This window comes from Vipera ursinii (genome assembly GCF_947247035.1).
Source record: "Vipera ursinii genome assembly, chromosome: 1".
Taxonomy (NCBI): Eukaryota; Metazoa; Chordata; class Lepidosauria; order Squamata; family Viperidae; genus Vipera; species Vipera ursinii.
The window spans coordinates 70,354,541-70,367,044 of record NC_139512.1 but is presented as its reverse complement, the minus strand read 5'-3'; the positions used below and the strand labels follow the sequence as shown (position 1 = coordinate 70,367,044).

The following is a 12,504-nucleotide window of genomic DNA, read 5'->3' as shown; positions in this document are numbered from 1 at the left end:
AACATGAATGACTTTTGCCACAAAAAGTGCCTGTAGTGAGTGTGTGGGAAACCTTTTACTTTTTTATTCCTCTCAGTCCCAGCAACTGATTTCCTGCTGAGGATACAGAGGACGTTAGTAGTCCTAGGAACATTAATGCCTACTCAGAGGCTGCTTTAAAGTACCCATGAGATTTTGATTGGTGGATTCCAAGGCCTGACAGTTAAGTGGGTACATAGCTGGCTCAAAAAAATCGTATCATGAAGGATTCATCATCAACAGGAGAAGAGTATCAAACAGAGCCATATGGTTCAGTCTTCTGTTCTTATGTATTCATTAGTGCAGATGATAGCAAATGCGTGGGATAGCTAATAACCAACAACCATCTTGATAGGTTAGAGAAACGAACTGAAAGTAATGGAATGAATTGAATACAGTAAATAGCGAAGTTGTACATCTGAAAAGCAAAAATCAATTGCAGCAATATAGCACAGAGTTTGTTTGGCTTAGCAATAGTGCAGTACAGTACTTGAGAAAAAGACTTTGGAGTAGTAGTTGAATGCTACTGATAATGAGTCAGCAGGATGATGCGATTGCAAAAATAAAGACAAAATTTTAAGGGCTTTGAAGGTCATAACCAATACCTTAAAGCCGCTGGGTGAGATCATCTGTCACCATGGAGCAAGATATCATCAATATGCTGATGATACACACTGTGGTTAGAGACTCTTAGGGGCTGGATGGGAAGCAATGGGCTGAAACTGAACCCTGGCAAGATTGAGTGGCTCTGGGTTTGGGGTTCTTTGGTCCACAGAAAATTGCTACCTTTGGTCTTGGATGGGATGGCACTGCCCCAAACACACCCAATGTGTAATCTAGGAATTCTCTTGGATTCACAATCCTGCTCGAGGAGGATGTGGCAGTTATGGCCAGGAGAGCCTTTGCACACCTGCAGGTAGTGCACCAGTTATGCCATTTCTTGGATCAACAATCCCTACACACAGTCACTTAAGCCCTAGTTACCTCCCATCTTGACTGTTGCAATGCACTCTACATGGGTTATAGGGCTGCCCTTGAAAAGCATCTGGAAGCTGCAGTTCGTTCAGTATGCAGTGACCTGCATGGTTTTGGGCATATCTAGGTGCGCACATATGTTACCTGTCCTGCAGGAGCTTTATTTGTTTTTTGTTTTTTTTTATTTTCTATTTTCTATACTGTGTTTTTACTGCTTATAAGCCACATAGAGTCACTGTGAATGAGGTGGCCATAAACCAGGGGTCTTCAAACTTGGCCCTTTTATGACTTGTGGACCTCAACTCCCAGAATTCCTCAGCCAGGCACGCTGGCTGAGGAATTCTGGGAGTTGAAGTCCACAAGTCATAAAAGGGCCAAGTTTGAAGACTCCTGCCATACAAAATTGCACTCAGCAGACCAGTCGCCAGTGAGGCTTGTGGAAAAAAGATGTAATATGGGCCATTCTTCGGGCCTCAAAGACTACTCTCACTGCCACACTTTGCACCAGCTGAAGTTTCCAAATGGATTTCAAGGGTAAGCCCCATGTAGAGTGCATTGCAGTTGTCCAGACAAAGAGATGACCAGAGCTTGAATAACCAAGTGCAGGGAGTCATGATTCAGGAAAGGTTGTAGCTGGTGCATAAATTGGAGCTGTGCAAAAGATGTCCTAGTCATGCCTGTCACCTGCTCTTTGAGCAAGAGATGTGAGTCCAGGAGATTGTTGACTTGTGGTCTCCTCTTGTGGAGCAACTGCCTGGAATATTGGGAGTGATCTCCTCGGTCTTCATTCTGCCACATTTGTTTGCTCTGTTTTTAGCACAGACATTTTCAGTTTGCCATTTCTTCCCCAGAAGTGCCTATCCTCATCTTACAATCCATCTTTTCTGAAGATTCAGCGTATAGGTTGAATAAATAAGGGGAGAGTACACTGTTCTACTGTACTATGGCTTCTTGACTTGTATTTACGGTTTTGATGAGAACTGTTAGATGTTCTGGGATTCCCATTTTTCTGAGCATGATCAACACAATCAAAGGCTTTTCTATATAATCAGTGAAGCAAGTATCTTCTTTTTAGTGTTCTTTGGCTTTCTCAGTTATCCAGCCTACATTAGCAAATAATATCTCAGGTTTCTTGACCTTTTCTAAAGCCAGTTTGAACAGCTGACATCTCTTTTTCCAGGTAGGGCTCTGCATTGGATGTTCCTAAGCATTATTTTGCTACCAATTAAGGACATTGTATGATAGTTTATGTACTCTGTTAACTCTACTTTGGTATTTTTATTTTTATTTTATTAAGTTTATGTGCTGCCCATTTCATTGATGAGCAACTTTGGGTGGCTTACAACATCATAAATACAGCTGTGTAAACAGAATTAAAACACCAAACACTAAAAGTTAACAACAACAACAAAAGATGGGAACCAAATAGGGTGGAACTGGGATCTTCTTCCTAGTCTATTAACCATCTCCAGAGTAGGATGCTCCTATTGGAGCCCCAAGCCCATCGGCAGAGCCCGATTGCCAGGCCTTTTCAGAAAGCCAAGAGGATGATGGTGGATCTCAAACAGCATAATGTTCCAGAGTGAGGGAGCCACAGCAGAAGAGGCTCTTCTCCTGTCTGTTGGCCACTGTATCATTCTCCAGTTTGGTTAGAACCTTTAGTGATTCTTTTTCTGTTGCTATACATATTGCTGTGGGTTATTTCACCAGTTCCTGTAGCCTTCCAACTGAAGTGCTGATCTCACTTCATCTTCTAAAACTAGAGGTTCTTGTAAGTAGGGAATATCTTCTAAGGTATCTTGGATGTTTATATCTCTACCGTACAGTGCTTTAGTATACACCTTTTCTTTAGTATATCTATTTAAAATCTCATGAATTCACAGATCCTTTGCACTCTTTTTAGACTCTGTCATCTTGGGGGCATTTTTATGAAGAGTAACTTGGGTACAAAATAGTATAACAATGTAAAAAAAAAGTTTATTCTTATTTGGACATAGAAGATATTGAGCAACTCTTTTGATATTTTGCTAATTGAAGATTTTGGATTGCAACATTGCATTTGGTGCATTTTCAGTATATGAACTGAGTATTAGCAATACTGGCAATTGTAGAAGCTTCAAATATATCCTTTGGTGTAATTTGACATAGATAACTAAAGTAATACTTTAAACATTAAAAATTCTTTATCTTTTAGTGATCCAGGGGGCGGGATTGAGATGTCAGAGTTTATTCGAGAAGCCACACCTCCAGTAGGATGCAGTTCTCGAAATTCTTTTGCTGGCCTAGATCTAAATAACCAGGTAAGACCTGTTTGGGGACACGTGCCTTTTTTTTAGTTAAGTTCAGCCGAAATATGAGCCAAATAACAGCGCCCTTTATTTTTATTTTATCCTCATTTGTTTTAGTTTATTGAGGATCTGTTGCTTTGTTTGTTTTTTGTCAACTTCCAGGATTTTAAACTATTGTCTACTTACTGCAAGATCATACACTGGTTAAATTCTTCCAAAATGTTTTTTTTTATTTACATAATTTGTTGAAGTTATTCTGACAATGAAATAGTTATTGTTGTTGCTATTCTTTGTAGTTGTTTAACATTGGGCTGATTGGATTCTTTGAATCATTTTATGTTCATGTGTTTGGATATCTGTAGGTATTCCTAATTGCAGTTATTTATGTATTATTGTTATTCACATTATTTGAAATTGCAAAATACATTTTATGAGAGGAGCATAAATAGCACCATGATTTAGGAGAAAAAAGCAATTATATGATTAATTGTTGTTCACAAAATAATCTTTTTTAAAAGCTTAAAAGTACTATTCCTGTTCTATTAATAAAGGAGATTTCAGGTATTTACTCCAGTTATCGCAATTTTGCCTAAGAAGGTAAATTATTGATGTAACTCATTAGGTTATTTTTTTCATTTTAGATTGGATCAGGTTTATCTCGTCATGGAACTGCAGCTACCATTAAAGGTAACATTCTAATTTTCATCTTTGACTAACTTCAGCAGAAGTATTAGTATTAAAAGGCGTTTCCATTACATTGTTGATAGGTAAAAAATAAAGCACAATATAAGAAATGGAAAAATTCTTATTGATCCCTGAGTTCTGACAAAAAAATACAGAGTATCTTTAATTTAAATTTTATTTTTTTAACCAGAAAATTGATATGTCAGGAATTCTTTCCCTTTGTTTTCCTGTTGCAATAGCAGGCTTTTTCCAGATTTGAAACCTATTACAGTATTCTAGAATGTCTTCCAAAGTATTTCCAAGTATTTCAACTGGTTTGAAATTTCACAGCTCTAGTTATCTTATATGTAATGATATTTATAGACCATATTCATGCCTTTGGCAATATATCCAGTAATTAAAGATGATATTATTTCATCTTAAGCTCTGTAATAATTCTTGTTTCCTAATATACTTAAATGAACTACCAACCCAATCTCTATAGCACTTCTTCAGATCACAACTTCCATGTTCATAAAGTTGGAATAAGTCAGGTCAGGCCATACAGGTTTCCCCTCCTTGCAATATTATTTGATGCACTAAATCTGTTCCAATCTTTGGTTAGAGTTACTTTGGTATTTCATTTGAAAATATAACTGTTTGTTTGTTTGTTTGTTTATGCAAAGATATTATAAATTTTATATTTCACTTAGTTGAGCCTGAGGAGATTTACAGTAATATCATATAAATAAAACATACTTAATACCACAAAATGAAGTAACGTCCATCATCATTGCTCTAGAAAATAATAGTCTTAACACTTTATGAAAAACAAGTAATTAGGAACATTTCCTAACTTAGGAGAAAGTATAGAGGATTTCAGGGCTTGGGGCCACCAAGAAGATATTTGGTGATTTGCCATCTTCATCACTTCACATAGGGTCAGGACCTTCAGTTTATTTTGCTTTAAATAATGCATAAGGTGAAGCAAATCTTCTTGAGGGTATAATGTTGAATGAACTTGTTTTGTTGATATAAGGAATTTCATTAAAACGTGTCCTTAGTCCCTGCTGATTGCTCTGTGTCCTCAGTATGTGTGATTTTGTATGGAAGAGGGAATTCAAAAATTACAAGTCATTAGTATAATTGCAAACAGTGCATTTAAAGGTGTTATTCAGTGCTCTTTCATCCCTATAAGAAGGCTGAAATTTATTTTGGTTTTAAGATGTACTGACCATTTCATTTGCAATGTACATCCTCACCATATCATATATGAGAGTAGTTTTCATGCTATACTCTTATAGGGATTGTCTGGGGCTGTTTGCTGGAAATAGTAAGGTCAGCCCTGTGTATGATGAGGTCTCACACAACGCAACTGGCCTCCCTGTTGTATATTCTGCAGCTTCTTGAATAGTGAATATAACACTAGCCAACTTTCTCTTAGTCTTCCATGATGTTGTCTTTCCTCTCATCAGCTTTGTTGTTGCACAGGCATATTAGCCACGAACTAATAATGTAATTTAACATGGTGGAGATGCCCTATTATCTTTTGGTTTTCTTAGTCTTACGTCAACACAACAGGAATATGCAACAGTGTCCCTGCTGATGGGATGCCCTAACAGATTAGAGTGTACAATTCAGATCATTATAACTAGTGGGTTAGGACGCTGAGACTGTCGATCAGAAGGTCGGCAGTTTGGCGGGTCGAATCCCGAGTGCCGCGTAACAGAGTGAGCACCTGTTACTCGTCCCAGCTTCTGCCAACCTAGCAGTTCGAAAGCACATAAAAATGCAAGTAGAAAAATAGGGACCACTACGGTGGGAAGGTAACAGCGTTCCGTGCGCCTTTGGCGTCTAGTCATGCCGGCCACATGACCACGGAGACATCCTCGGACAAACGCTGGCTCTTTGGCTTTGAAATGGAGATGAGCATCGGCCCCTAGAGTCGGAAACGACTAGCACGCATGTGCGGGGGAACCTTTACCTTTACCTTTAGAGAATTAAAAACACTTCTTAAATTCTGTTTTCTTTTAGGAGTACAGGATGATGCTTTGTGAACTAACACATTATTTCTTTTACTTAGGCGATACAGACACTGCAAAGACCTCTGATGATATCAGTCTGAGTCTTGGCCAGAGTTCTAGCCTTTGTAAAGAAGGGAGCGAAGAGCAAGGTACGCATGTCTTGTGTGCAACCTGCTAGGTGTTATATCCATGAATACATTTTTAGTAAAACAAATAATAACTGTCTTAATTCTTTATTTGCAAAATAATAGTCATTTAACTGCAGCTTGCTGTATTAAGTGTTCATTTTATCTGTTATATAATCAAGTCTAAAGTTACGGTGATTACATCTGAAGTCTTTTGCTATTCTAAAATCTTTTTTTCCCCCTAGCAAACCTCAGAGGGTGTTAGATGTGTCATAAGTGTTTTTCTTGTGGATTCATATGCTAGTGATATGAATCTTAATAAAAGTAGCTTGCAAAGAGAATTAAACAACTTTTTTTTTAAAAAAAAAGACTTCTCTATAACGAACGATGAAGTGATTTTCACACATTTCCATATGGTGTATTTTGTATGCTTCCAGATCTGCAGTCAAGTGAGTTAATGCACTTAGCATAATATTCATGCAATATTAATGACCTGTTTTTGTTATCTGGACTTCTTCAAGAAATTAACTCATTGTAATTATCAAGACTGATTTCTTACAAGATTTTTTTATTCACATTTTATTATTTAACTATGGGGGCACGATGGCTCGATGGTCAAATATGCTGAGCTTGTCAGCTGGAAAGCTGAAAACCCAGGTTCGAGACCCGAGTGTTGTGTGACAGGGTAAGCTCCTGTTACTTTCCCAGCTCCTGCTCTTGATAAGGAAGGGACTGCCTCTTCTGTTTCCCCCATCCATCTATGTCCCCATCTCTGCCCTTTTGACTGATGCCCACGAAGCTAGGCACTGCGACTCAGGCTCTGTGGCCGCAGGAAGGGCATAGACGGGGGAGAATAGGTGATAGGGGGGGGAACTTGCAATGTCTTTGTGGTTATTGCAGGTGGGCCCCCAAACATCCAAAATTTGATCATGTGACCACAGGGATGCTACAACAGCTGTGAGACTGGTCATAAATCCCTTCATTCAGCCACTGCTACTTAGAATAGTCACTGAATTAATGGTTGTAAAGTGAGAACTACCTGTACATTGTAAAATGCTTATTCTACCTCTTTTTGGTCCTTGCACTAATTCCATATAATAGTTGTTTTGGTTATTGTTTAGGGTTTTGGTTGGCTGTGATATTCTGATGCATAGATTTGCTGAATGGTGAATAATTAACAAAGTGATCAGAATTGTGGATTTTAGTCTTTTTTGTTAGAGCAGATTCTGTATGCACACGTTAGCTGAAAAAAGGAACCTAGATATAAAAGATATTTTATTGGAGCTTCTTAGTGTAATATGTGAATATACTATTTCTGTTTATATCCTGTTGAAATACATTCATTTGAAGGAAGCTACTATAGGCATTTGCCTGCATACTTATTAAATTTGTTTCATTTTTTTAAAAAAACAAACAGATTTGGCAGCTGATCGGAAGACTTTTCATCTGATCTCCGTTGATTCCTTTGTGTCCATTCAGCCCTCATTGTCAACTGCACAGGAGTTATCAAGAGACAGCACTGATAAAGTGTGCCTTCCTAATCAGCATTTAGATCCTTCTGGGTCTAATACGTGTGACACTGAAATGGCTTCTCTTGTCCCTTTGCATTCACACTCCTATAGGAAAGATCATAGACCACGAGGTGTGCCAAGGACTTCCAGTTCAGCAGTTGCATTTCCAGATGTGTCACTAAATGACTTTCCTCTCTATCAGCAAAGGCGGGGGCTGGATACTGTCAGTGAACTAGAAGCTTGCAAGCCTCGAACAGGATCCAAAGAATCATTAGCTGAGAACTCATGTATTTCTGGTGTATTTCAACTAGATGACATTCTAAAATGTAGCAGTCCACAACTGCTAGTCAAAAGCAGCAAGAGTAAATCTTTAGAAGCAGACAAAAGTGTGGATAGCCTGAGAAGCCTGAGTACAAGAAGTAGTGGCTCAACAGAGAGTTATTGTAGTGGAACTGATCGTGACACCATCAGTACCGTCAGCAGCTATAAAAGTGAGCAGACAAGTTCTACTCATATAGAAAGCATGTTGTCAGAGCATGAAGTGTCGCCTAAAGAAGAGAAAAAAAGCAGCAAGAAAAAAAACTCTGCTGTTGATTCTGGTGACTGTCATATTGCTACTAACAAAAGGATGAGTACGGAAAGAACTATAGTTGAAACTAACACCAGCAGTTGCATTCAAGTAGAAGAATGCCTGAATGCATCAGAGGAGATGCACAATCAGAGGGCCCTTAGTACCTCTGCTTCAGAAGAAGCAAATAAGAATCCTCATGCTAACGAACTAACAACACAAACAGAACAGTCTCCCCGAAACCCTACTGTGAAAAGAGGGGAACATAAAGAGAAATCTTCCATGGTTGACTCGAGAACTTTTAAGGAAATGGTAGAAAAGCAGAAGGAGGGGGATGTGCGACCTAAATCATGTAGCTTAATCCATCGGACAGCTTCAGCTCAAAAATCCAGCAGGAGAAGGACAGGGAAAAAACGAGCTAGTAGTTTTGACACAAGTCGACACAAAGAATATATTTCCTTCCGAGGGGTATCTTCTACCAAGCCCCACAGTACAGGTTTTTGCCACGATGAAGACTCAAGTGATCAAAGTGATTTGAGCCGAACGTCAAGCATGCAGTCAGCCCACCAGTTCAGCAGTGATAGCTCTTCCAGCACAACTTCTCATTCATGCCAGTCTCCTGAGGGAAAATTCAACGCCCTAAAGACAAAATATATTGCCAAAGAGAGAGGCACAGACTTGGAAAATTCTTACAAAACTCACTTGGGCACTGATGCAATTGTTAAAAAGCATTCAACCCGACAGACTCACAGTACAAACGGTGCCAAGAGTCGTACGAGGGTGTTAAGCTTGGATAGTGGTGCAGTAGCCTGTTTCAATGATCCAAATCTAATGATGCCAGATACAATAAAACAATTAACAACTTCTAAATCTGACTTAGAGGCCAAAGAGGGAGAGGTGCTTGATGAGCTATCTCTGTTGGGAAGGGCTTCACAACTAGAATCAGTCACTCGCTCTAGAAATAGCTTACCCAACCAGGCTATGTTTACTGAAAGAGAAGATCAGGAGAAGGGAAGCATTGGTAAGTAACTGGAATACTTAGATGTAGCACTGCCTATCGGTGCGGTTGTTCTCTACATAGTCTACATTGGCTTATAGGAAATGTCAACTTCTTGCAGGTCATCTATATTTGGGGTGTTTTACATTTTGAGATCAGTTTATGCTAATGCTATTCTGAGTTCAGTTAGCATTAAATAGTGAATACTATTACTAATATTGGATCCCTTAGCATGAACTGAGATAGGTTGGACAAATACAACTGTAAAGAATTGTTGAGGTTCGTTGAACACATTGGAATGTTGAGAATATGGTATTGATCCTTTCACAAAATGGATGCCTTGGCAGGCCTTACTACAAATACCCATTGGTCAAAAAACAAACTGGTGAAGTTGTTCCTGGCTACCAAAGAATATAATTCCTGCTACTTCAGGTTACCATTTATTTTCTGATCTAGTGAGCACACTTCCCAATAAAAAATTGGTTAAAGCTATCAATTGTATTAATTTTCTAAGAATTCCTGTGATTATGGTAAATCAGAACAATATTACAGCCTAACTGCGAGCTAATTACAGCAAAAAATAAAAATAAAAATTAATTTTAAAAAGCCAGGCAGGAAAGGTAATCTGACAAGTGCCCAATGAGGTATATGCAGGCATATTGGTACCCAAGTATATTATGCTTTGTATTTGTCATCTAGTCTAATACTTTTATCATGTTTCATCTGTAATAATGAGGTAAAGTTGAACATACATGCATTCTAGTTCTTAAAGCTCTTAAATATGTGTAACATCTTTCCTTTAAGTTTTTCCATTGCATCTCTTTGTACTAGTGTCATGACTGAACAAAAGACAGATTTCTTTTCTTTTGTAGTGTGGTACTGTCTAGCCTTTTTGTAAGTCCCATAAGTTAGCTCTTAATATATGTGTGGTTTCTATAATATAACAATCCCTATTTTGCTTTCATCATTGGCAAATATTCCAGTGGAAAATGGCTGCAATGTATATTTTAATGCTGAAATAGTACAGGTATTAAACAGATACTACGGTAATTTCTTCCAAAGCATTTTCCAATATACTCAGAAGATTTAAGATCCATGTTTGTTTCTTGAGGACAATGAAACCAGCTCTTTGCCCTTTCACTAACTCGACCCATGCTTCTGAAGACCAAGGAGGTTTTTCTTTCCCCAAAATGGCTGCCATTTGATTGTTTAAGCATGTTAGGGACTAGTTAGCTATTTGCTTGAATAGGTGTATTGAGGTTCTACTTTAGGTCACTTGTAACACATACTTGACACTCAAGAAAGTTTGAAGTCTATTAGTATAGGTCAGGGGTAGGCAACCTCAGCTCTTTTATGACTCGTGGATTTCAACTCCCAGAATTCCTGAGCCAGGCTGGCTCAGGAATTCTGGGACTTGAAGTCCACGAGTCATAAAAGAGCCGAGGTTGCCTACCCCTGGTATAGGTAGTCCTTGACTTACAACAGTTCAGTTAGTGACTGTTCAAAGTTAGAACATTATTGAAAAAAATGACATATGACCCTTTTTCACGCTTATGACCGTTGCAGCATCCCCAGGGTCACGTGATTTATATTCAGATACTTGTAAACTGGCTCACATTTATGATGGTTGCAGTGTCCCTGGGTCACCTGAGCACCTTTTGCAACTTTCTGACAAGCAAAGTCAATGGGGAAAACCAGGTTCACTTAACAACCGTGTTACTAATTTAACAATGCAATGATTCACTTAACAAATGTGGCAAGAAAAGTCGTAAAATGGGGCAAAACTCATTTAACAAATTTCTCACTTAACATAAATTTTTGGGCTCAATTATCATCGTAAGTTGAGGACTGCCTGTAGTAGCAGCACTTCACAAGCGCATCAGCACTTTCCAGTTTAGAAATTATGTTTCGTAGAAACCTGAACTTTCATATAAAGTTGCAATGTTCAAAACACAATTTTGAACAGTAGGCTGGCAGAAAGAAAAGCATCTCCAATTGACAGTTCTGGTTTGTAAGCATTTCCTCACTAGTACCTTGTACATTTTTAAGAATAAATAATGCTAGCGAATGTGACTTATAACTATAGTTTATATGTTGTAACTATTAGTATATTATAAATAATATAATATGCTCTTCTATTGGTATAACTTGACCAATTAATATAACTGTTAATAGAAATTGCAAGTGAGAGGGTTTCTGATAAGTTATATTCACTGGCTGTTTGAGTTTAATTATCATAAAATGCTTATATATATTCTCTCTCTCTCTCTTTGTGTGTGTGTGTGTGTGTGTTTGTTTGTTTGTGTAAACAGCCAGTCAATATAAATTATCAGAAATCCTCTCTTGCGATTTCTATTAACAGTTATATTAATTGATCATTATACCAATAGAAGAGCATATTATTTATTTATTTATTTATTTATTTTATTTAATTTAATTTCTATACCGCCCTTCTCCCGAAGGACTCAGGGCGGTGTACAGGGCAATACAATATTATATTTATAGTATGTTATAGTTACAACAAATAAGCTATAGATATAAGTTATATTTTCTGGCACTATTTATATCTACAAATGACTTTTTGTGTGTTTAAATTTTATCCCACTTTGTTTACCAAAGTAGTTGATGCTTCATATTTAAAGTATTTGCAGTTAAATGGGAAGGCAATCACTGTATTTTCACTTTTGAAATATTTCTAATAATTCAACAAAATATAAGTATAAACTACATTATCACAGTCAAGGCTTATTCTTTCATTTTTATTTTATCATAAAGTGATATAGCAAATAGAAATGTTACTGTCTTTGCAATATAGTTTGATTAGTTGTATTGCAAACTGAAATGGCGGGGACTAGAAGGATATCACGATTCCCAAGCCTTTACATAACCTAAAAATTAACAGTTTTTCTTTGTAGACAATCGTATAATAGTAGTGTTTCAGACGTATTTGTTAGTCCTTAGCATCATTTTAAAAAAATGTTTATTTTTTAAAAAGAACTACAGACCAAATTTTAGTATATCACGTTGGAATAAAGTGCATTCTAAGCTTTTTCAGAACTAGGAAATTGCTATTCTAACAATTATCACAATTGATAATGTAAAGAGACTGAATTTAAAAGAGCACTTTTCTGCATTTATGATATATGTTTTCTTCTCATGTCTTAGTTATTAAGAGTACTACTCCAGTTAAGTTGTTTCTGAATTCATCTAATAAAATATCAACTTCAATTTGATCCTCCAATTTCTATTTTTTTGCTGATTGGATCCAAATGTAACAGTGCTAACAGGCCAAGTTAGGTTATGGAGAATCCTATACTGTTTTGTGTGGCTTTTTC

The 12,504-nt window shown here is 37.3% G+C and overlaps 1 protein-coding gene across 1 annotated transcript in view; it reads left to right on the top strand.

Moving 5' to 3' along the window:
• Positions 1 to 12,504, top strand: part of PCNX1 (pecanex 1) — a 106,171-nt gene that overhangs the window by 20,573 nt on the left and 73,094 nt on the right. Inside the window, exons 3-6 of the mRNA XM_083350565.1 lie at positions 3,188 to 3,293; positions 3,923 to 3,968; positions 6,028 to 6,117; positions 7,511 to 9,193. Coding sequence (XP_083206691.1) covers positions 3,188 to 3,293; positions 3,923 to 3,968; positions 6,028 to 6,117; positions 7,511 to 9,193 — 1,925 coding nt within the window. The remainder of the gene's footprint in view (positions 1 to 3,187; positions 3,294 to 3,922; positions 3,969 to 6,027; positions 6,118 to 7,510; positions 9,194 to 12,504) is intronic.